This window comes from Heterodontus francisci, chromosome 15 (assembly GCF_036365525.1).
Source record: "Heterodontus francisci isolate sHetFra1 chromosome 15, sHetFra1.hap1, whole genome shotgun sequence".
NCBI classification, from domain to species: Eukaryota; Metazoa; Chordata; class Chondrichthyes; order Heterodontiformes; family Heterodontidae; genus Heterodontus; species Heterodontus francisci.
The window spans coordinates 47958495-47984295 of NC_090385.1; the positions used below are offsets into that span (position 1 = coordinate 47958495).

At 40.6% G+C, this 25801-nt stretch overlaps 1 protein-coding gene across 3 annotated transcripts in view; it reads right to left on the reverse strand.

Moving 5' to 3' along the window:
* Nucleotides 1-6401: 6401 nt before the first annotated feature.
* Nucleotides 6402-25801, reverse strand: part of LOC137377634 (UDP-N-acetylglucosamine--peptide N-acetylglucosaminyltransferase 110 kDa subunit) — an 80310-nt gene continuing 60910 nt past the window's right edge. For 2 of the 3 annotated variants that reach the window (XM_068047491.1, XM_068047493.1), the window contains 6 exons: nucleotides 24800-24916; nucleotides 21408-21575; nucleotides 20853-21005; nucleotides 19100-19364; nucleotides 9863-9986; nucleotides 6402-8486 (listed from right to left, as the gene is read on the reverse strand). In XM_068047491.1, the coding sequence (XP_067903592.1) occupies nucleotides 8303-8486; nucleotides 9863-9986; nucleotides 19100-19364; nucleotides 20853-21005; nucleotides 21408-21575; nucleotides 24800-24916 (1011 nt within the window). In that variant the 3' untranslated portion in view covers nucleotides 6402-8302. The remainder of the gene's footprint in view (nucleotides 8487-9862; nucleotides 9987-19099; nucleotides 19365-20852; nucleotides 21006-21407; nucleotides 21576-24799; nucleotides 24917-25801) is intronic. The other variant, XM_068047492.1, reaches the window with a different exon arrangement.

Consider the following 25801-nt stretch of genomic DNA (forward strand, 5'->3'; position numbering starts at 1 on the left):
CCAATACCTCTGAATTGTCAGACTGCTTGTCTGCTATCCAGTAGTGGGCGAGTAGAAATTCCTCCAATTAAATAATGGGAAAACTGAAGTCATTGCGTTTGGTCCCCACCTCAAACTGTAAGGCTGTACCAGACCATGAGCAACCCCGGTGTCGTCTTTGACCTCGAGATGAGCTTTCAACCACATATCCACACCATTACCAAGACCGCCTATTTCCAACTCTTTAACATTGCCTGTTTCCACCCCTTCATCAGCTAAAAACATAAGGAAATTTGGCCCCTTGAGCCTGCTCCGCCATTTAATAAGATCATGGTTGATCTGATTGTAGCCTGAACTTCACTTGCCTGCCTGCCCACCCTCCCCCCAGCCTCCACTGCTGTCTGGGGAAAAGAATTCCGAAAATTAACGACCCGCTGAAAGAAGGGACACCCCTTATTTTGAAACTGTGCCCCCTTGTTCTAAATTCCCTCACAAGGGGAAACATCCTCTCAGCATTTACGCTGTTAAGCCCCCTCAGAATCATGTTTCAATAACATCCCCTTTCATTCTTCTAAACTGAAATGAGTACAGGCCCAAGCTGTGCAAGCTTTCCTTATAGGACAACACCTTCATGCCAGGAATAAGCCTAGTGAACCTTCTCTTAACTGCTTCCAATGCAAGCATCTCTCCTTAAGTTAGGAGACCAAAACTATATGCAGTACTCTCGGTGCGGTCTCACCAATGCCCTGTACAGTTGTAGCAATATTCCCTACTTTTATACTCCATCCCTCTTGCAATAAATGTCAACATTCCATTTACCTTCCTAATTACTTGCTGTACTTGTATTCTAAATTTCCCCTCACCTGAACCTTCCCCCCAAATACTTAGTTTAAAGCCCTCTCCTCAGCCGTAGTTATACGATTCGCCAGGACACTGGTCCTAGTGTGGTTCAGGTGAAGGCCATCCCAACAGTACAGCGCTCTCTTTCCCCAGTACTGGTGCCAGTGCCCCAAGAATCGAAATACATTGGTATGGGAGAAATCTTTGAGCCACATATTCAACTCTGACCTTATTTACCCTATACCGATTTACCCGTGGCTCAGGTAGTAATCCAGAGATTACCTTTGTAGTTCTGCATTTTTAATTTAGCCCCCAGCTGTTCATAAGCCCTCAGCAGAACCTCTTTCTTAGTCCTACTTACGTTGTTGGTACCCATATGGGCCATGACAACTGGATCTTTCCCCTCCCACTCCAAGTTCATCTCCTTCCCTGAGGTGTGCCCAACCCTGGCACCAGGCAGACGACACTGCAGCTAAGAGCATGAGGCTCAAAGGCTGAAAACAGTATCTATCCCCCTAACTATACTGTCCCCTACTACTCCTTTTAACTCCCCCAACTTGAATGGCCCCCTGCACCACAGTGCTGTGGTCAGTTTGCTCATCCACCCTGTAGTCCTTGCTCTCATACATAAACTGCAAGAACCTTGAACTTGTTGGACAAGTGCAAGGGCTGAGGCTCCTGTATTGCCACCTTCTGGATCCCCATACCTGCCTCACTCATAGTCACACCCTCCTGTACCTGACCACAGCCAAAATCTGAAGTACCTCCTTAAGTGGTGTGACTGCCTCCTGGAACAAAGTGTCCAGGTAACATCACCCCTCCCTGATGCATTTGTGTCCAAATCCCAGACTCCAGCTCATCAACTCTGAGCCGAAGCTCCTCGAGCTGCAGATGTGGTTGCAGTGGATCACACTGGTGTCCACCATCTCCCATATGCTACAGCATCAACACCACCTGCCGTGCCATCTCGATTATTTTATTTAACTAATTAGGTTTCAGGTTTAGAAATATCATTGATAATCTGTAGTATTAAATAGCTTAAACTAGTTAACCTACAAATTTAAAACAATACTTTTATCTCCCCAGTACCAGTTTAAACTGCAGCCCCAAATTACAAAAGGAAATAAAACCCTGAAAACTCACCAACCAATTACCTACCTGCTCAACTAATTAATGCTTCTGGGCTTCAGCTCTCAGGTATCACTGTCTCTAGCTCAGTGTCTTCGTTCACTGCTTGTTCTGTAAAAGATCAGAACAGCACCTACTTCCTCACTGCACCAAATTCCCAGGTTAGGTACTCATGTCAAAAAGAACATTGTGCTCCTCTGCTGCTGAAACCCTCACCCATGTCTTTGTTGCCTGTAGACTTGACTATCTCCTGGCCAGCCTCCTATAGTCTACCTTCTGTAAACTTGGTCATCCAAAACTCTGCCCGTATCCTAACTCTCACAAATACCATTCACCCATGATCCCTATGCTCACTGACCTACACTGACTCCCTGTTAAACGTCTCGATTTTAAAACAAATTGCTCGATGGCCTGATCCCTCCTCATCTCTGTAATCTCCTCCAGCCCTACAACCCTCAAAGATAACTGTGCTCCTCTAACTCCATCCTCTTGAGCATCCCCAATTTTAATCACTCCACTATTGGTGACTGTACCTTCAGCTGCCTGGACCTCAGCTTTGGAATTCTCTCCCTGAACCTCGCCACCTCTCTTTCCTCCTTTAAGGCATTCCTTAAAAATAAGCTTTTGGTCATCTGCCTGAAAACTTCTTACGTGGCTCAGTGTCATATTGTTTTATAATGCCTCTGAAGCACCTTGGGATATTTTATGTTAAAGGCACCATATAAATACAAATTGTTGTTGTAGACATGCTTTTTATTCGACTTTTATTAACTGAATTTAAATTATTCAGTAGCCCTGATGGGTTTTGAACTCATTTTCAGATCATAGAATGATTACAACGTAGGAGGCTATGCAGCCCATCATGTGCATGCCAACTTTCTGCAAGAGCAACTCTGCTAGTCCCATTCTCCCTGCAAATTCTCTTTTCAGATAGATAGTTACTCAATTCCCTTTTAAAAGCCACCACCATACTCTCAGGTAGTGTTTTCCAGATCTTAACCACTCATGGCATCAAAAAAAATTTCATGCCATCTTGCTCTTTTGCCATTCACATTAAATCAATGCCCTCTGGTTCTTGACCCTTCTGCCAATGAAACAGTCTCTCCCTATCTCTGTTCAGACCCCTCAAATCTCCTCTTAACCTTCTCCTCACCAAGGAGAACAGCCCCAGCTTCGCCAATCTATCAAGGTAACTTTAGTCCAATCCAGGGAGTACTAGCACAGTAACATAACCACTCTACTATCATACTATCATACTCTCCTTAACCACCCCTACTTCTATCCATCAATTATACAATTCCATCCACAATGCTGCTCATCTTGATTACTAACCCTTCACTATTCAGTACTTTCCTTCAAGTACCCTTTCTCCAACTGTTACAAACACCATGACATATCAATTTCCTTATGAAGTGGAGAGGTAGAGGGGGAAGAGGAATGGAATTCTAGTGTCGGTGCAGATGACTGAAGGTGATTGAAGGTACAACACAAAAGGCTGGAGTTAGAAATGGAGTTTGTGCAACGGGGTAGGGGCTGTAGCTTGGAACAGGAAACAGGGATAGGGAGGGGCATGAAGAATTTTAAATTTGAGGATGAGAATTATAAATTGGTGGCACTGAGGGAACCTGGAACCAACACAAACCAACAAGGATAGGGGTGAGTTGGACTTGGTGCAGGATATGATACGAGCAGCAGTTTACAGCAGGTGGAGGATGGGAGGCCAGCCAGCAGAACATTGGAATTGGTTTGAGTTCCTAGCTGATGGCTTTAGCAGTCGATGGAGATGGGTGATGTTCAAGGCAGAAGTAGGGAGTCTTTCTGATTGAGAGAATATGGAATTGGAAGCTCAGTTCATGCTCAAATGGGATTTAAGATTGCTAATAGCCCAGGATAATGGTCAGGGAGGTGAATGATTATCAGTACCGAGGGCTGAAGATGATTGCTTTCAAATGTTTGATAACGAAGTTTTGCTTATCGAAGACTGAATATCGGATAAACGGTCTGAGACAGATAGTGAAGGAAAGCTGGCTGCTATCAGCGTACATGTGGAACCTGACCCTGTATCTTCAGATGTCACTAAGGGGCAGCATGCGGTTCAGGAACAGGATTGGACAAAGAACCAATCTTTGAGGGACTTGGAGGCAATAGTACTGATGGGAGAAAAGTCATTGAATGAGATGTTCTGGCTATGATCAGATAGAATGCAACCAAATGAGGGCAATCCCAGTGAACTGGACAATGGAGGAAAGCAGTTGGACAGGATGGCATGGTCAACTGCATCAAAGGCTGCAGGCAGCAAGAGGTAGATGAAGAGGGGTAATGTACCAACATCACAGTCACAGAGGATGTTTGAGAGTTTGGTTAGGGCAATTTAATTGCAATACCAGGCAACAATAGTTGTTAATGGGCTACCTGAGGTTTATCTGGTCATTATCACATTGCTGCATGAGGGAGCTTAAAAAAAAAGAGGGAGCTTACTGTGTGCAAATTGGCTGCCACATTTCCTACATACAACAGTGACTACACTTCAAGAGTACTTCACTAGCTCTCAAGTGCTTTGAGATGTCATGAAAAGCCCTATATAAAAGCAAGTCTTTTTATTGTAGTAACTTCCTTCTCTTACCCTGTTGTGATCAAAATCCTATGCTTTAAAAACCTGTGTTTTAACCTAACAATCCTTTTAGCTACACATTATGCAACAAGCTTATTGATTTAATCTGTACGTGCCTATTCTTACCATACAATATCTTCAGCCCAGAAACTCATCCTCTCCAATGTTACCAGCATGAAGAGAAGATAAAATTTGCAATCACAGACTAAACTAATTCTGCAAGATTAGCTTTCTGCATTAGAATATAAAAACATCTATTCTTAGTGTAGTTCACTGGTTAAAACATTTTGTGCTCATCAAATCTATTAACATGCACCAACATTGCTGTAATATGGAATGAAAACTTCAATCTAATGGAGCTTACATGTGTTAGTCATAGATAACAGCTCAGATACAAATGGAGATAAATCAGTGATCAGAATCTGTGGAAAATGGTACACAAATAAGCAAGAGGTTCATTTTTAAAGCTACATTTGAACACTCATAAAACTTTTGGCAAGAAATGCAACCACGACACCCATCCTCAAAACTCACTGCTCTTCTGTAGGAATTAAGCATATTCCAGGCACGTATTTAAGATAGAAAGGCCCCAAACGCAAGTTAATTCCATCTACATGGAGATAAATTTCAAAGTGACAGAATTTCACTCCCTGAGCATGATCTTTATACAGCTTTGTGCAGGTGAAATGGACATAATGTTTTAAAAAAAAAGCCACACAGAGTTTTTCTGGATTAAACTGGAACACTGAATTTTCCCTTAAGGACAGCATCTTTATTAATTAGAGTTCGGCAAAAATAACTTGCCATCCATGGATCAAACACTATTATGATGTCATACACTATCCGTTGGAGTCACAGTCAGAAATGGAAAGTTTCACAAACCTGAATGTTGGAAGCACAAACTCTGCTCATGCAAACTTCTACCATCATAAATCATGATAGCAATGCAATCAAAGTTCAGACTTCTGTAAAAATACCCAGGAAACAATATTTGGTAGCAGATCTCTCACCAATTAATCTATAAAATATGCCAGAAGCGATTCATTTAATCCGCCTTGCCCTTTTCAAAAGAATACAGCTTTGCCTGAAAATAAGCATCTTTGCCTATATTAAAAAATAATCACAGAAGGCACTGCAATAACATGACAGAACCCACCCATACAACAAATAACTGATACTGGTTACAAGGTTTATGAAATGTGCTAAACCGTAACTAAGGTATTCTTTTACAGGGAGGGTGGTAGAAAAATAAAAGTCTACCAGCAGGTCAGCTCAGGCAATTTCACATGCATCGCAGCTGAGATGCCAGAATCTTACTATCAGGTCACCTGTTAAGTATGTTACATTGGCAAGAATGGTATGAGGAAAGGTGAACATTAAATGAACTCACTGGAAAAGGTCAAACACCAATTGTAAATCTGGTAAGGATACAACAGAGGCCATGCAAACACTTGGGGCAGCACAGTGGTGCAGTGGTTAGCACTGCAGCCTCACAGCTCCAGCGACCCGGGTTCAATTCTGGGTCCTGCCTGTGTGGAGTTTGCAAGTTCTCCCTGTGTCTGTGTGGGTTTTCTCCGGGTGCTCCGGTTTCCTCCCACAAGCCAAAAGACTTGCAGGTTGGTAGGTAAATTGGCCATTATAAATTGTCCCTGGTATAGGTAGGTGGTAGGGAAATATATAGAGACAGATGGGGATGTGGTAGGAATATGGGATTAGTGTAGGATTAGTATAAATGGGTGGTTGATGGTAGGCACAGACTCGGTGGGCCAAAGGGCCTGTTTCAGTGCTGTATCTCTAAACTAAAAACTAAACAAACAACTTCAACACAAAAACAAGACACTAGTCGAAGCATCCAGCTGCTTTATAATTGTACACAGAGATACATTTGATTTTCATTCACATGTATTTACAGCTTCATACTTAAAACAGCCCAAATTCCAGACAATGTAAAAATTGGGGGACTGTACCAATGAAATGTCAATTAGAGGCATGTTAGAATAACTGACAGAAAAAAAAAGAAAAATTGACCAAAATAATTATCAGCATAGAGTTAATGATAAAAAAAAAATCCACATCAGATATTGTAAAATTATCACATCCAATGAAATGAAATTCTTTCAGAACATGCTCACCTGCCGTGGTTGCTGCCTCTCCAAGCTTCACTATAAACCTCATCACCATCCGTTTATTTTTAAATTCATTTTAAATAAAAATCAATATTCTACTAATTCACTGAACATCATGAGCCAGACATTATCCCTTTCTCCAATAATGATGCATAGGATTTTATCTGTTGCAAATGATCTGGTTTCATTATATATAACACCAAACACCTGCACTTTGTTCGATACCACTCCACAGAAGCTTTGGGTGAGTGGGCAGAAGAGGGGCAAGTCTAATTCAAATATTTACAATCATACTGGCTGCTCCCATCAAACCAAATGTTATGTCAGATTGAAGCGATGAGGGATCAAGTTGAAGTGATTCTTGATGCAGACCTGAGAATAATAAATTCTGAAAGCAGTTCTGTTATACTTCTAAGCAAATAGATTGAATGACAGCAAAAGAAAATCCTCCAAAAACACCCACAAAATTTTTACATATGCCAGTACTGGTGCAAAAGGAGTCACCACCAAATATTATTGTGGCTAGAAACTGCAGAAAGTTGCTAAGTCTACATAATAATTGACAAGATACTTACCTGGGGGCAAAAGGGAGAATCCTTAGCCCTTCACAAAATGATCCTACAAAAATCAAATGAGTCCATTTAGTGAGGAAGAGCAGCAACTGTTCTCCAGACTGGTTTTAATTTTTCCAAACTGTTCCTGCACTGGGCCAGTCTCCAAAACTTAATTTCAGACCTCAGTGACAGTTGTAGCACTGCTACTCTGTACAATTATTACACTTGCATGGTCATGCATAGAAATGCATACTTCATCCTCATTCAAGCTTGGAACATACAAGGAAATGCATTCCATTGCATCACATGAGTTTGTGCCTGACATACAATAAAATGCATCCTACTGCAATACTTGAGCCAACATAGGATAACTGGTAATGTGCATCCTGCAGCATCACTTGAAGAACTGGAGCAAATAAGCAGTATAGACATAGATTGGCCATTTGGCATACTCTCTTTTCAATGTGGAAAGCAGTTTCCAACACAAGTACATGACTTTGCAACTAAAAAGCCTAACAAGGCAGAGAACACAAAGACTGACAAGAAAGGGAGCCTCTATGGTTTATAAAAATAATTTGACAGGGACACAATAACACATCTTTAAAGATTTAGTCTAAGGCCTAAATGAACTCATCCACTGATCAGGCCTTCAGACATTCAAAAGGAAGCCTCTGCCATTTGTGTAGCCATGAGATGGCAATATCAGATTTTTTTCTTCTAATTTCTCGTGTGAAGTTCTGGCTAAATTGCATTACAAGTGTTTTCATATTCATCCTGTATAAAGAATACAGTTACTCAATTTAAATCAGAGGTTGTGTTACTGCACATGGTGTACCCGATACAACCTATTTCAACTTGGTTCAACTCCAACACCAACAATCTTTCAATAAAAGGGCTCCAATCTTTGAAGAGTCACTCTGAGCTAGTATGAAATTGTGTTATTGCCAGAATTTATGGCTTGTCTTAAAAAACTCAAAATAATCTGTGTGTGATGGGTCTCGGAGCCAAGGGTGAAGTTCAAAATTCTCATGTCCAAGTCACAATGCTCCAGCAATGGAGCGGGTTCAAGCAGTTTCATTTGTCTCCATAGCTTTAAGTGGCTTGATCATATGGTCTGGTTTGTTGCCTGCAGCATAATGCTCCCACATTTGGATGTAGAGACGCTCCAGATCCATAGTGTACTGTTTGGTGTTGAACAACGGACTGCTTACTCTTTGTTTCCAAACCTTTCCTCGGATCTTCTTCAGACTGTATTAATAAAATAAAGGCAATGTCAAAATGGTGTCAAACTCAAAAACAGAAACAGAGCTCTCTAACTTCAAGCATTATGGTTAGGCACATCTGTCCAAGTGTTTCATGTACTATCTGAACTTGGTAGCTAAGTAACCAAAGGATTCAAGGATCTGGGCATTTTAGTGACAGAATGTCAGTCAATGCTGAGACAACCCACTGCCAGCTTCCCAGCACAGTTTCTGCTTTTAAAAAGACGTATTATTCAGAAATGCAATTAACAGAAGTCTGCCTCAATTAGAAAAATGTATTTCACTTGCAATAAGGTAACAGGAGGCCTTGCGAAATTCCAAGCCACATCAGTTTTACACAGGTTGCTGGATTCAAGGTTAAGTGATTCTTGTGAATCTGTGCTTCTGTTCATTCTTGGTCATAATACATTCAAATGTTCTTCAATCTATGCAGAATACTGAAAACAGCACTGCAGTAGCAGCATTTCTGGTATACAATTCCAATTGAGACAAATTTTTAGATTTGTGACCCTTCAATATTTTCCTAAAATTTATCAGATGCTCTTCATATACTGTTCATTCTCCATATACAATTAGACTGTCAGTGAAACAGTGGAAATCTTACAGTGTCAAGAAAGCTTCTTTACGTTCCAGCCCAAAATTGCAACAGAAACACAATGTAAAACATTTCCCAAATTTATGAAAATGAATGCAGAAGCTGACAGCAAGTCCCAGTCAGTTCCAACCACCCATACATTTAATAGGAGTACACCCCAATGAGTTTCAAAGAATCTGACCCCTGCCCTCAATTTACAAATCAAGTCAGTACTGAAGGGAACAATAATGCAAAGTTCCTTTTTGAGTTTGGTAGGAGCACAAACAGAAGGGGCTTTCTAAATTCTTGAAAACTGAAGTATGAAGATTCTTATTTTGCCTGCTTTCCTCAAGAACTGTTCTTGTAGTCATCCAAGTGAATGGGAAACACAAATAATTCTGTCTCTTCAACAGAAAGTTTTAATCAGAGTAGGAGACACAGCAGATTCTTGTACATTTTCCAGCAAGATGGAGGTGTGGTCTGCAGCACATAGCACCAATCCTGATTGTTCAAATTACCAAATGAGTGAAACAATGGCATTCACATTCAAATGACCATCCCTGACAAATGGGTGTCTGTAGGTTTGCTTGTGGTCAAACGGACTTAGCATACCTAGGCAGTATCAAGGAAAACTGACTCAAAACCAATACCAAATTGGTGCACACATTTATTAGCAGGTTACAAGTTAGTGCTATGCAGACTAACAACTTAAGGTATCCAGCACTGAAGGGGAAGATAAAAATCAGTTACAAATCTAACACAATCAGTGAAATTAGATTAGAACATACTATTCCATATCTGTGCCCAGCATGACAGCAATATCCTCATACTCTTGTCTGGTCTTTGCTATCAGTTCTGGGCATCCCAAACACATCAGCTGAGAGGCAGCAACACGGGATGCCAGTGTTTCTCCTGCAACAAGGAACACAATACATGAAACATAGAATCACAAATGGAATCTCATAGCACACAAATTCATACCATCATACAGCATATGACATGACATAACATGATTCTGCCACCCATGCTGAGTTATATATGGTCCTTCCGTCTAAATTCACATTTACACTCAACAGTCTATCCATTGGAGATTTATTGTGCACATATAAAATATATAAATAAATAAATACCCACACACTAGTTCAGCTCCTGTTGCACACAGAGAATCAAGACCAGGCACATATTTGGGTCAAACAGTTAAAGTGCTGGGTTAACTAACCCCAGGCAGAGTGGGGAGGAAAGGGAAGCTGATTAGCACAAGAATTGCAAGGAGGATGGGGAAAGGGAAGAAAGAATACAATTAGTGTGCATAGGGATGGGAGGAGATAGTAGAACTAGTCGAGACTCTATTTTATTTTCAGCAGAGGGATGGCTTGTGAAGCTCATTTCTCTTCTGCATGTGGGTGGGGGGATATTGGTTCGTTTATTATAGTTCAGTAGGAAAGTTATTACACTGCTGGGTTCAGTTCAGTTCCCATAGTTTGCTGGCAGGCACTTGTTTTTTTGTTTAAACTAGGCTCGATTTAGGTAAAAGAAAAATATGCAAATTATTTTAGAAAATGCTCTTACTTAAATATTCCAACTTTGTTACAAGCAGGTAGAGGATATTTACAATCAATTTTTTTGCTAACACTAGACTGACAGCAAACATTTTTGTGCATGTTGTTCTGGTAATCTTTGGATTTAAGAACATAAGAAGCAGGAGTAAGCCATTCAGTTCCTCGAGCGTGCTCAGCCATTGAATATGATCATGGCTGATCTGATTGGGACCTTAATTCCTGCCTGCCCCCCATAGCACTTGACTCCCTTGTCAATCAAAAATCTGTCCAACTCAGTCTGGAATGTATTTAATGACCCAGCCTCCACTGCTTGCTGGGGAAGAGAATTCCAAGCACTAACGGCCCTCAGAGAAGAAATTTCTCCTCATCTCCATCTTAAATGGGAGACCCCTTAATTTGAAACACTGCCCCCTAGTTCTAGATTCCCCTATGAGGGAAACATCCTCTCAGCAACTACCCTGTCTATCCCCTTCAGAATCTTATACATTTCAATAAGATCACCTCTCAATCGTCTAAACTTCAATGAGTAAAGGCCCAACCTGCTCAACCTTTCCTCATAAGACAAACCCCTCATCCCAGGAATCAGCCTAGTGATCCTTCTCTGAACTGCTTCCAATACAAGTATGTCCATCCTTAAATAAGGTGACCAAAATTGTATACAGTATTCTAGATGCTGTCTCACCAATGCCCTCTACAGTTGCAGCAAGACTTCCCAATATTTATACTCCATCCCCCATGCAATAAAGGCCAACATACCATTTGCCCTCCTAATTATTTGCTCTACCAGCAGGCTGACTTCTTGTGATTCATGTACAAGGACACCCAGGTCCCTTTGCACAGCAGCATTCTGCAGTCTCTCTCCATTTAAATAGTATTCTACTTTTCTATTCTTCCTGCCACATTATACTCCATCTGCAAAATTTTTGCCCACTCACTGAACCTCTCTACATCCCTTTGTAGATTCTTTGTATCCTCATCACAACTTGCATTCCAACCTATATTTGTATCAGCAGCAAGTTTGGCTACAACAGTGAGTCCCTTCATCCAAGTCATTAATATAGACTGTATATAGTTGAGGCCCCAGCACAGATTCCTGCAGCACTCCACAAGTTACAGTTTGCCATCCTGAAAATGATTCATTTATCCCAACTCTGTTTCCTGTCAGTTAACTAGTCCTCTATCCATGCTAATATGTTATCCCCTACATCACGAACTCTTATTTTGTATAGTAATCTTTTATGTGGCACCTTATCGAATGCCTTTTGGAAATCCAAATACACATCTACTGGCTCCCCTTTATCCAACCTGCTTATTATATCCCCAAAGAACTCTAATAAATTTGTCAAACATGACTTCCCTTTCACAAAACCATGCTGACTCTGCCTGATTATACTGTGATTTCTAGGTGCCTGGCTACTACCTTTATAATAATGGATTCTATCATTTTCCCCAATGACAGACATTAGGCTGACTGGCCTATAGTTTCCAGCTTTCTGTCTCCCTCCTTTCTTGAATAATGGCATTCCATTTGCAGTTTTCCAATCTGCTGGGATCTTTCCAGAATCTAGGGAATTCTGCAAGATTACAATCAATGCATCCACTTCATTTAAGACCCTCAGATGCAGGCCATCAGGTCCAGGGCACTTGTTAGCCTTTGGTTCCATTAGTATTCCCATTACTTTTTCTCTAATAATGTTTTCAATTCCTCCCTCCCTTTTACCTCAGTATTTTCTATTGTTCTTGGGATGCTTTTTGTGCCTTCTACTGTCAAAATAGATAGAAAATACTTGTTCAAAGCCTCTGCCATTTCCTCATTTCCCATTATTAATTTCCCAGTCTCATCCTCTAAGGGACCAATGCTCACTTTAGCTACTCTTTTCCTTCTTACATATTTGTAGAAGCTTTTACTGTCTGTTTTTATATTTCTTGCTATTTTTCTCTCGTACTCCAATTTCTCCCTCTTTTTTTTTTAAGTCAGTCTTTGCTGGTTTCTAAACTTTATCCAATCTTCTGGCCTACCACTAATCTTCACAGCATTGTATGCCTTTTCTTTCAATTTGATACCATTGTCAGGCAAACCCCCACCTGCCAAGGATGAGGAAAATTAATTTCGCCACATGAACATTGATTTTAAATTGTTGATGGTGAAGAACGAACTTGCTTTATAAAACAATTGGAAACTTTGGTTGGAGCAACATTAGCATATCCATAGACAGTACTTCAAAGAACAAAGGGGCTATTCCCTGCTCCAATTTAATCCACAATGGACTTTTGATTACCAGACCTTGAAGCATTCCAGGTTAACCAAGATAGCTGAATACACAAACAAACAGGCCATTTTGTTCACATGACTGACTGTTGGCGTTTTTTGAATTTGAGCCTCCAAGAAGGAATTTGAAATCAGAAGGCTATTAGCTCCTGGACTGAGAACACCTCTCTCCTGTCTGCTCTCATCTAGCTCTCACCAGCTTCGGAAACCACTGAAGACATAAGAACACTAAGAGAGAAAAGTCTCCTACGGCGAACAAGGTTTAAGAATAATACTGGACCCCACGAAAAGTAGAGCTGCCTATAATCAAGGACTCTACGACGAGCTGGAACCACAAAAAAGTTAACAAGAAACCCCCTTTCGAGATTGCCTCAAACCTCTCCATTTTATTTGTCTTCTGTTCTTTTCGGTCGCTATTTGCATGTGTGTATCACGTGTGCATGCTAGCGTAGACACCTCATATATCCGTAGGCGTTAACCGTAAAAGAATTTAAGTTTAAGGTATAATAAATTTCACTTTTCTTCTTTAAACCCAAGACCACCTGTTTGTGCCCATTTCTCTGCCTTACAATTGGAAAAGCTGTGAACAGCTGTGAAGCTGTGTCTGCATGGGTTTCCTCCAGGTGCTCCGGTTTCCTCCCACAGCCAAAAGACTTGCAGGTTGATAGGTAAATTGGCCATGATAAATTGCCCCTAATATAGGTATGTGGTAGGGGAATATAGGGACAGGTGAGGATGTGGTAAGAATATGGGATCAGTGTAGGATTAGTATAAATGGGTGGTTAATGGTCGGCACAGACTCAGTGGGCCGAAGGGCCTGTTTCGGTGCTGTATCTCTAAAAAAAAAAAGGGGAGCTCAAAACACTGTTTAAAATTAAACCATGTTACAATAAGACCAGTTGAAGACAGTACAAGACCCCTAGACACCTTTCTCGCCTGGTCATAACACCATCCTTAACTTCCTTAGTTAAGTCACGGATGGTGTACCCTTCTGGTAGAGTCTTTCTTCCTCAATGGAATATATCTTGGTTGAGAGTTATGAAATATCTCTAAATGTCTGCCACTGCTTCTCCACCCTCTTACCTTTTAACCTAATTTCCCAGTCCACTTCAGCCAACTCTGTCTTCATACCCTTGTAATCACCTTTAATTAAGTTTATGACACTAGTTATGGACCTACATTTCTCACCCTCAAATTGAATGTGAAATTCTATCGATATGATCACTCTTGCCGAGAGGATCCTTTACTATGAGGTCTTTAATTAATCCTGCCTCATTACACATTACCAAGTCCAAAATAGCCTTGTTTCTGGTCGGTTCTAGACTGTATTGTTGTAAGAAACACTCTAATACACTCTACAAACTCATCACCAGGCTACCTTTGGAAAAAACAAATTGGCAACGTGAAGATTAAAATCATCTGCAATTATTGCTGTACTTTTCTTGCAAGCCCCCATTATTTCTTGATGTATACTGTCCTACTTTGTAGCTACTGTTAGGGGGCCTATAAACTACTCCCACCAGTGACTGCTTCCCGATGCTATTTCTTATCTCCAACCAAACTGATACTACATATTGATCTTCTGAACCATGATCATTTCTCACTATTGTACTTTTTTTTTTATTTAGAGATACAGCACTGAAACAGGCCCTTCGGCCCACTGAGTCTGTGCCGACCATCAACCACCCATTTATACTAACCCTACAGTAATCCCATATTCCCTACCACCTACCTACACTAGGGGCAATTTACAATAACCAATTTACCTATCACCTGCAAGTCTTTGGCGGTGGGAGGAAACCGGAGCACCCGGCGAAAACCCACGCGGTCACAGGGAGAACTTGCAAACTCCACACAGGCAGTACCCAGAATTGAACCGGGGTCGCCGGAGCCGTGAGGCTGCAGTGCTAACCACTGCGCCACTGTGCCGCCCATCCTTTATTAACAGAGCTACCCCACCTCCTTTTGCTTTCCTCCTGTCCTACCGAAATGTCAAATACCCTTGAATATTTAGGTCCCTGCTTTGGTCACCTTGCAACCATGTCTCTGTAATGGTTATATCATACTCATTAATTTCTATGTATGCTATTAATTCATCCATCTAGTTACAAATGCTGCGAGAATCCAGCTAAAGAGCCTTTAATTCAGTCTTGCTCCCATTTTTCCCTACTCTGACTTTATTTGCTGGTACACTCTTAAGTTTGTACGCTCCGTCCCTTCCTGTCATACTCTGTTTCTCATTATCTGTTTCATTACATGCACTACTTCCTTGTCCTTTCTGTAACCTTCCAAATGTCCTCACGTGAACCAACCCCCATTATTTAGTTTAAAGCCCTCGCTACTGTCCTAGTTATATGATCCATCAGGACACTGGTCCCAGCACGGATCAGGTGAAAGCCGTCCAATGGTACAGCTGCCTCTTTCCCAGTATTGGTGCTAGTGCCCCATGAATTGAAACTCAGTTCACCCACACCAATCTTTGAGCCACACATTCAACTCTCTAATATTATTTACCTTATGCCAATGTGAACCTTTGAAGTTCTGCTTTTTAATGTTGCCCCCAGCTTCCTCAGCAGAACCTCTTTCTCAGTCCTACCTATGTCATTGGTACCCACATGGATCACGAAAACTGGATCGTTCCCCTCCCACTCCAAGATTCTCTTCAGCCCCGAGGAGATGTCCTTAACCCTGGCAGCAGACAGGCAAGAAAACCTTCGGGACATGCTCTCAGCTGCACAGAACCGCATCTATCTCCCAAACTCAGGCTTTTCCAACATATGTCCCGCGGGCTCGGATCCGACCCACCAGAGGTTTCCATCCAGCGAGGGAGGAGAGTGAGAGCGAGAGTGAGAGAGAGAGAGGAGAGAGAAAGAGAAAGAGAGGAGGGAACTGCGAGTGGTTGATGAAAGGTCATAGACCTAAAACGCTAACTCTGTTTCTCCTCTCCACAGATACTGCCAGACCTGCTGAGTACTTCCAGCACTTTTTTTTTTATTTCAGATTTCCAGCATCCACAGTATTTTACCTTTATACTCCTGTTCCTACTTAATGGTTCACATAATATAAACACTCAGTGCCACCTACAAGCACAATACCAATGGAATGTTACAACGTTCTCCCACCCCAACTTTAAAAAAAATACATTTTAAAACACAATTGCTATACATTATACACACACACTACATAGTTATTTAAAACAATAAGCATGCCCTAATATTGTATGCACAGAATCTGGATATTCCATTGTGCAGAACCTTCTCAGAATTCATGCGGAAAAATATAAAGAATTATGGGGAAAACCCATCTTAGCTTCCTCTGAACCCACCAACTTGGTGATCTTAGGCAAAGCAGTATTAACTATCGGTATACGTTGAACATGAATGATCCAGACTGGAGAAGAGAGCACAGTACACTCCTGACCATTTAAGTGTCCTTGTATTTTTCTGGATAAGCAGTAACCATTTGGCATTCCCATAGGCATCAATTAACAAGGCACTGCTTCAACCATATTATTCCAATATTAAAATGCAATATAAACTGAATATCATCCATATTAAATTAAGTAAAACAATGAAACCAGATCTACTTAAAGGAATAAAATGAAATAATTTATCTGATTTTATTCCATAAATTAATATCCAACAATTTGCATTTAAATACCACTTCTAACATAGGAAAAAAGTTCCAAAGCTGTTCACAAAAGTGGATGCCGAAACAGACGAGATATTAGGAGGTTAACTAAATCCTTGACTAAAGTGATGAATTTTTAAAAAGGATCTTAAAAGGAGGAGGTGGAGAAATAGGGAGAGCATTCCAGAGTGCAAGGCCTAGATGGCTAAACCATCAAAAGGAACTTGAGGATGCACAAGAATGTAGAGTTACGAACACAAATAGGAGCAGGAGTAGACCACACTTTTCCTCAAGCCTGCTCTGCCATTCAATATGATTACGGGTGATCTTCCGCCTCAACTCCACTTTCCTGCCCACTCCTCACATCCCGTTTCCCTGAGGGAGCAAAAATATGTCTAACACAACCTTAAATATACTCAATGATGGAGCATCCACAACTCTCTGTGGTAGATAATTCCCAGGATTTACAATCCTCTAGGTGAAGAAGTTTCTCCTCATCTCAGTCCTAAATGATCGAACCCATTCTGTGACAGTGTCCCTACGTTTGAAATTCCCCAGCCAGAGGAAACAACCTCTCAGTGTCTACCCTGTTAAGTCCCTTCAGAATCTTGTAAGGTTCAATGAGATAACCTCTCACTCTTCTAAACTCTAGGCAGTAGAGGCCAAATTTACTCAGCCTCTCATAGGATAACCCAGTCACCCAAGGAACCACCTAGAAAACCTTTCCAGTCCTGCCTCCAATACAAGTATATCCTTCTTTAAATATGGAAACCAAAACTGCACACAGTACACCAGGTGTCGTCTCACCTGTACAACAGTGTCAAGACTTCCTCATTCTTGTACTCCCTTGCAAGAAAAGCTAACTGTCTGGAATGAAAAAATTCTGGAAGAAAAGGGATGGGAAGAGCTGTTTGTATGCTGGAGCAAGTTCGAGACAGACGGAGGTAACACTCTGAATGGACAAGAATTTTAAATCCTAAGCGTTGGGCAAACAGGAAGCCTACCTTTGACAGCAGTGCCAAAAGCCCTCTTATGTGGAGTTTGCAAGTTCTCCCTGTGTCTGCGTGGGTTTTCTCCAGGTGTTCCGGTTTCCTCCCACAAGCCAAAAGACTTGCAGGTTGGTAGGTAAATTGGCCATTATAAATTGCCCCTAGTATAGGTAGGTGGTAGGGAAATATAGGGACAGGTGGGGATGTGGTAGGAATATGGGATTAGTGTGGGATTAGTATAAATGGGTGGTTGATGGTCGGCACAGACTCGGTGGGCCGAAGGGCCTGTTTCAGTGCTGTATCTCTAAACTAAACTAAACTAAACCTCAAGCTCTGGGGGCAAGACGGTGGTGTAGTGGTAATGTCACTGAACTAGTAATTCAGAGGCCTGAGCTAATGCCTTGGGAACATGGGTTCAAATCCCACTATGGCAGATGGTGGAATTTAAATTCAGTTTATTAATAAATTCAATTGATTAGTGAAAAATCTGGAATTGAAAGCTCATCTGAGTACCAGGGCTTATGAAACTAATCATCGATTGTCGTAAAAACCCATCTGGCTCACTCATGTCCTTTAGGAAAGGAAATCTGCCCGCTTTAGCTGGTCTGGCCTACACGTGACTCCAGACCCACAGCAATGTGGCTGACTCTTAACTGCCCTCTGAAATGGCCCAATAAGCCATTTAGTTGTCGAGGGCAATTAGGGATGGGCAACGACACTCCCACAGCCTTTTAGTACTGGGAAGAGGTGAAAATTCTTCACTCACAGGGTTGTGAATCTTTGGAATTCTCTATCTCAGAGGGCTGTGGATGCTCAGTCATTGCATATATTCAAGATTTTTGGGTTCTAAGGGAACTAAGAGATATGGGAGAAGTGCAGCAGATGGAGTGAGGTAGGGCAGCCATGATCTTACTGAATGGCAGAGCAGACTTGAACAGCCAAATGACCTAATTCTGCTCCTATTTCTTAAGTTATGTTCAAAGAGTAACAAACATTTGGGACAAATGTAATATTGGAAGTTATTGGTCACATGCTTTCTGATGCATACAATGGTAATTATGTAAATGGTACTACAAATCTGTTTAAGTGAAATTCACTATACAGTACATATTATACATGGTAAATTCCCAATGAGGTTCTCCCTCTTTCCCAATATCATAGCGAGGCAAAAACACGGACAGTAGTAACAAAAAAAAGTTACGTTGCCAAGTACAAAAATAGTCAGATACACTATGTTTAGTATCAACACAATGCAATCCAGTCTGACCAATACAATAAAGCCTACTTCTGAAGTAACAACTGCCAGCATGGGGCAGTCTCAGAAAGGCTTCCCTTCCCACAATTATACATTTACTGTTGGAAGTGTGTGTTCTTCCCTATTGGAGAAAAGAATGAATCATTAACAGTTAACGACTTAATTTTATCATCAGGTGTTTCCTTTATTAATAGCTGGATTTCACAGACAGCAATGAAGCAAGCAGAGTCATGTACTAGAGCCATTTTACGCAAATAATTCACTTAATTATGATTGCCAACTTACATTCCTTATACAAGATAGATACAAAAATTGTTACCCACCATTACACATACCTGGCATAGTCACCATTGGTGTCCCTGCCCAGAGTACATCCATTCCCGTGGTGTGTCCATTACACAGTGGAGTGTCTAGACACACATCAGCCATCTGCCCCCGCCTCACATGCTCCTCTTTTGGGGCGACAGGTGAAAAGATAATACGGTTCGCAGACAGTCCCATGCTCTGGGCATACTGTTGAATGTTGGGTTCTCCCACAGCAGGAAATCGAAGCAGCCACAGGACACTGTTAGGAACCCGTTTTAGGATCTGTAGAAGAAGCACACTTTGTAAAGAAAGACTAATACTTTTTAACAACTGTACTTAAACATATTTTTTGCCACATCAATCACTGCAGTGGTATTTACCAGAATTTGGACAATTTTTTCTATTACATTACACCACAAAAGATTTTAAGTATTAATATCCAGTACTTTAATTTTTCCAACACTTGGTCCCCATGTCAACCATTGCTCATAGGTTGGGTGTTGCATAATTAGGCTGCTACAGTGGAGCAACATTTAAGCTTGCATTCTCATTTAAAATTACAAACTCAAATTGCTGTTCATTAAGCATGAAATCAGAGTTGAATTGATTTTTGGTGAAGGAAGTTTACAATTTGGAAAATACTTATAAATTTCTCGTTCCAGGTCAGGAGAAAGACAAAGTGAAATTATTTCTGTTCTTTATTTTATACTTGTGACAGATGCTCTCAAAATTAATGCACAAAAATCTGTACTTCAAAAGTCTTGCATCTGTGTAAACTACTTGTTTTGTACAACGCTACACTTTTTCCCGTCTCATGTTAAGTGTTACAGCTGAGAGATAACAGTTGTATATATTTGCTCCAAGTAAAACTGCACCAAATCAGAATCGAAGAGGTAGGGAATATAAAAACCAAAATGAACAAACTCAGGCTGTTCAGATAAACAAAGTTCTTAGAAGTCATTTCTGGAAGGGTTTCTGATTAATGGCAAAAGCAAGAATGACCACTCGTGAATACTGACTGCAAGTCATACCCTGCCCCATTCACTGTCCAAGAAATGAAGAATTGTTGATTGAATATTAATAAAATTTAGTTGTAATTCTAATCAAGAAGCTATATTCCAGAGAGGCACATGGAGTGGAATCTGTCTAACTATTAATGCAGATGCAGTATCTACTATTCATCAAGTCAAAACAGCATTTATGTTCATTAATTTTCCAAGAACCAAATCACAAAACAATTAATGTTTGCTGAGATTTCTTATAAACTTACCAGAACCAAGAATGGATATCCTGCACCAACAGTAAGCAGTTTTGTCAACTGAAGGTCAGCAGAAAAAAATCCCAACAAAATCTACTTCATTATGGACAGAATAAGGTATCTTCCAGAATAATTCATTGAAGGATTATGAACAGGACAAGAATCCTCCAAGTAGGACTGTACAAAATTTTGCAAATGTAATTAAGACTGAATGGAATGATCAACAACATCCTCCCAAAACTGAACAATGCACTGCTGCACACCCTTGTTAATATGCCATTCCAAAACAGCACTTCACTGAATTCCTTTCTAAAAATACCCAAACTGTATCCACTTTTCTGATGACGATTAAATTCATTCTAGTCTGTTAGTTACAATGGTCAATCTAGAATTTTCAGTCCTTGCCTTACGCTCGATTCCTCCCCGCTAACTGCAAAAGAATCAATCCCAATATCACAGCTGCATTGAAGTGTCTATCTACATATTTACTGAACTGTTGGAATGATACTTACGCTAGCCCACATTTGCAGGGTAGATGGATCAATCTTATATAGCTGGTTGAAGTTGCAATAAACAATAGCATCTTCTGGCAAACCATATTGTGACCGTGTTGTAACAATGATTGTGCGTGGTACCTCCTCTCCAGTTGCTGCCTTGTTATTGATCTGATGGTAGACAGAATACTTATTAATTTCCAGAAAAGCTCACTAAGCTAATTTCACTCAGAATGTCACCCCAGGATATAGGCAGAAATGACTACACAAAGTAATACCCCTCAGGCATTTGGCAAACCCAGAGTAGTTCCACTTTCTCAAGAACTGCCAATGGTTCACAGCTGCCAGCTCCTTTAAAGCCAAAAGGGCAAGAATCCATTTGTGCCCATCAAATCCACCTGAGCTTTATTAAACTGACTTTCCAACAGACAAGGTACCATTTGCATGATCACAGACTCCATTTCTTTAAGACCACCCCATTACTTTAGAGCTGGTTTTAACTTGCTCATTCCTCTGGTTGCCAGAATCCCTAATTTCCTACCCCCACCAAAGCCCCATTGTGCTTTCACTTACTTGTGTTGTTGCCAGTCCATTGCTGACTGTGAAGTTATTGATTGTGACCTGGATCTGCCCTTGGTTGATCATGTTGATAATGGCTTCAGCTGCAGTATTCATTGGAACAACAGGCATTGAAAGTGCAGAGTTTGTATCAGAGTTGTCTCCACCATCAGGGCATTTCAGCTGTAAACACAAACAAAACATTAACAAGTCAGAAAGCTATGCTTCGCTGCTTTAGTTATTATACACAAATAACAAATGAGGAGTGAGCGTTTTAGGATGCAGTTTGCAATTTCTGACTGATCTGATGTCTGGAAGCATTAAAACCATCCCTAATTAGATGCCATTTTTAGAGGGGTTAACCTAGGCGTAGTTGGATGATGGATGTCACAGAGCAGTTGTTGACGAGCTATAGTGGATGTGTAAGGATGGCACAAGATAGATGAGCATGAGATACCATGACAGCAGATCTCCTGGTAGGAGCGGCTATAGGCAGCAGCAAAAGATGCCATACCTACCATTATTAGCTAAACTCTTTGCACCAACTAGTCAATTATAAAATTGTGTGTTTCAGCAGGGTTTCTTTAGGTTCAACACTAAGCAGTGCTTCAGCAACTAATGCGCACAGTTCCCCCGCAAGTATGAAAAGTGTGACTTTCACAGTTTTGATTGGATTGGACAGAAACTCGGTGTTCCAATGGGCACTGGATTAGATGCCCCCACTGCTGTCTACTCAATATCTGGAGCTGGTACTGTGCACTTCTCTGTTTGCTTCATGATGCAAGCATGAGAATACAGACAGTTATGTCAATTCCCAGACACGCCCGACATGATGAAGCCTTCAAAAGGTCCACAATTTCATGCCACTTGAAATTCTCCTTTTTACAAGAGAAAAAATGCTGTCTGCTCAAGGACAATACAAGTCAATTATTTTCAAACCAAAATAGAGTGGCAAAAATCTAAATTTCTAGTTAAAAAAAAAGGAATTTGCAAATAAGTGATATCTAGTTTTAATTTGTCTGTAATTCTGAGAACAGGTTACTGTCCATACAGAAAGATTCAGAAGCCTGTTAACTATTAAACATTAAGCTACAGTTCAGCATCATGTCTCTTCTTCGACCATTAATTTCACTTCGACACAAAACCAATACATCATGGTGATTAAGCACATCAAGTCCCATATGCTACAATTGATGTGCTTCAACTGGTGGGGTTTGCCATCATCTTGCTCTTCCCAACTGTGACTATAGGTTAAGGATGACCAGTTATGCAGCAATGGAGATGGAGTCTTCCCATACTGCTCAGCAGAAGAGAAAAAGTTATTAAATCATTAAAGAGCCATGCTACAAATGTTAAATTATACCTTAAATATGTCCTAGAGCTTAGTCTCAGTCGCTCCATTAAGTGGTCTGAGTGCCGACGTTTGCTGCCATATAATTACTTGTGCAGTAGTGGAACACGAGTACAATCGTCAACCTTGTGATTCAGACTGGATTTACCCTTAACTCTCTCCACTTTCAGAGATTGATCAACAAACACAGAACAATGGGATTGGTAAGAATCGTGATCTGGATATAGTGCTAGAGGGAATGGTGTTCAAATTTGATGATACCAAAATAGGCATAATAAATAATTGAGGGTCCAAGGAAGCTGCAAGGAAATAGTGACATGGTACAGTGGACAAAAAGTAGCTGATGGAATTCAATGCCAGTAAATGCGAGATGCTATATTTTGATTTAAAAAAGTAACATTCTTTAAATGGAGGAAAGTTGTGTGATGTGGAATGGCAGAGAAAGCAGTAGCAACTCAAGTGGATATGGCCATTTAAAAAGAAAGATAATGATATAAAAGTCAAGATGCTTGATGAATCCACATAAAACTTAAAGACTACAGCTGGAGTTGTGTGCGCAGTTTTGAGCTTCACATTGTCGAATGACTATTGAGGCAAGAGGGGGGACAGAGCAGATTCACTAGCGTGCTGCTTGGTAAGAAGTGTCACAAATATGAAAATAGACATGAAAAATTGGGACAGTTTTCTTTAGAACAGTGGATATTAAGGGACAATTGATATCGAGGTGTTTAAAAGGTGTGGGCAAATTAGGTGCAGTGGATTACAGTCTAAAATGAGGTCATAAATTTCTTACATTTGATTTTGTATTTATGACTAAGGGCAGTTTTTTTAAAAATAGAGAATTTATGGAACAGGCTGGGACATGGGATCGGATTACTCATGTTGAGGATAAACACCAAACACAAAGTGGTTAGGTTGATTGGCCCATTTCAGTGTTGTAAATTCGATCAGCCGTTTGATCCAGTTAGTATCTTTAGAAGAAAATGCAATACTCTGCCTCTGCAATTGGCCCTAAGAATGCAAGAAATAGGAGTAAACCATACAGCCCCTCGAACCTGCTCTGCATTTCAAGAAAACCGTGGCTGATCTGCAACCTCAACTTCATTTGCTTGCCCTATCCGCATATCCTTCAATTCCCTTAGTGTTCAAATTGCTCATCCAATTCAAAAGGAGTGGTTTGTTTCTTTCCTGCTGTCATTCCTGATGTCTGTGTCCTGATTTTTAAAAGCATCTTTCTCTTAACCCCTAATCAAAAAAAACATTTCCAACACAAAAATGCAGCCACCACCTGAATAACCAGACAAGGCGTGTGAACTTTCCTCATTTTGGTCTGACAGAACTTCCCATCTTGCACTGTAAATACCATTTATTTGCTTATGGATCCTTCTGAAGATGGCATGAATTAACACGGCTTGCAGAGGTTTGGTTTGAATCAAACCGCTTTATTGCACAAGAATGCTATCTACCCAAATTTTTGGCAAACTTTTGTATATATTTTATTTTTTTTTTAACATAACTGTGTTCAAGTGCTTTGTGAAAAATTGGCCGAAGAATTCAGCGACATACAAGTCACTTGACCGTTGCTACGAGTATGGGTAGCCTTCATAGCCATTGAGACAAAACTGGCTTGTTAAAAGTTGCTAGGCAGACAAAATTAAACTGAATCAAAAAATGTTTAATTCTCATCGCCCACTTCATATACATTCACAAGGAAATAAAGAAATGAGTGAAATACAAATTTCACTACGATTAGCAAAAAGGAAAACAAAGTATTCTAAACGTCTGTAATACTGTAGCAAAATCCTAGAGGTAACAGTAAATTTGAACTTTATGCTGATATCTGAGTAGAATGAACTTTTAAGTTGTAGTTTAGAAAAAGGCGCAAACTTTAAATTGCTCTCTACATCACAAAAGGCTGCTTTCCAGCCAGTTTTCATACCAACACTGCTACAGATCAACCATACCCCCCAAGAAGCATCGAGTTCAACTTTATACAGTATAGTTGTTCTAATCTATGCAGCACCATCTGTATACTATGCTACTTCCATATTCTTACCTTCACGACTTTGACATCAGGCAGGCTGTCCAGGAACGCCTTCAGATCAATACCATTCAGAACAATCCTATTATCGTAAATGTGTCCATTTGACTTGAAGTCAATCACAGCCTTTTTCTTAAAAAAAAGAAAAGCACCTTTAATTTACAAAGCACCAAACCTGCAAAGAATACTGTCTGCTGGTTTCTGAAGTGCAATTGCTTCCACTCAACAGGTAAGGGTGCTCATTTAATAGATGCAATCACTTTCATATTAATATGCAATACTAACACTGCATAAACACAAAGAAAGACATACCCCTTCACCTCATGTAGGACAACATCTTCAAATATCAACAGACAGAACTGCAGAGCTGGGGGGGGGGGGGGTGAAGAGCAGCAGGGCAGTGGCATTGTGGGACTAATTCGATAGCTCTTTCAAAGAGCCAGCACAGGCATGATGGACCAAATGGCCGCCTTTTGTGCTGTATAATTCAATGAGCTTTTAATTCCTTGTCCAACTTGTTCCCCCCTCTTTAAAAAAAAAAATCAACTATAGCAACAGATGTGAGCATGCCCATTGTATCACAACAGCAGAAGTTAGGCCGACAGCAACTTTTAAATAGTTGTGTTTGCTGAGCCCAATAACTCACAAAATACTGTCCTTGCAGGGTTGGCAGGATTAGAAGGATTAGACTACACCTAGTTTTTCCATGTCTAAATTATATGTCTTAAATTGCTTGGGATTTACAATATTACATCTACAGTATACAATTGTACATATATCTGAGGTCAGGAAGATTAATTAAGAACAGCAACAGCAGTAGCAGTTGGGCTGAATTAGCAGAATCACGATAGAAGGAATGCCCAATTAATCGGGAAGCAAAATTCCAGTCACCACCAAGGACATATGGAACATAACGCAAAAGCCCTACATTCCTTTCATCCATTACTTCCACCCCAGTATGTATCCAGGATCTCAGAAATAAAGGGATTTCCAGCAATAACTAAGAAACCAGATATA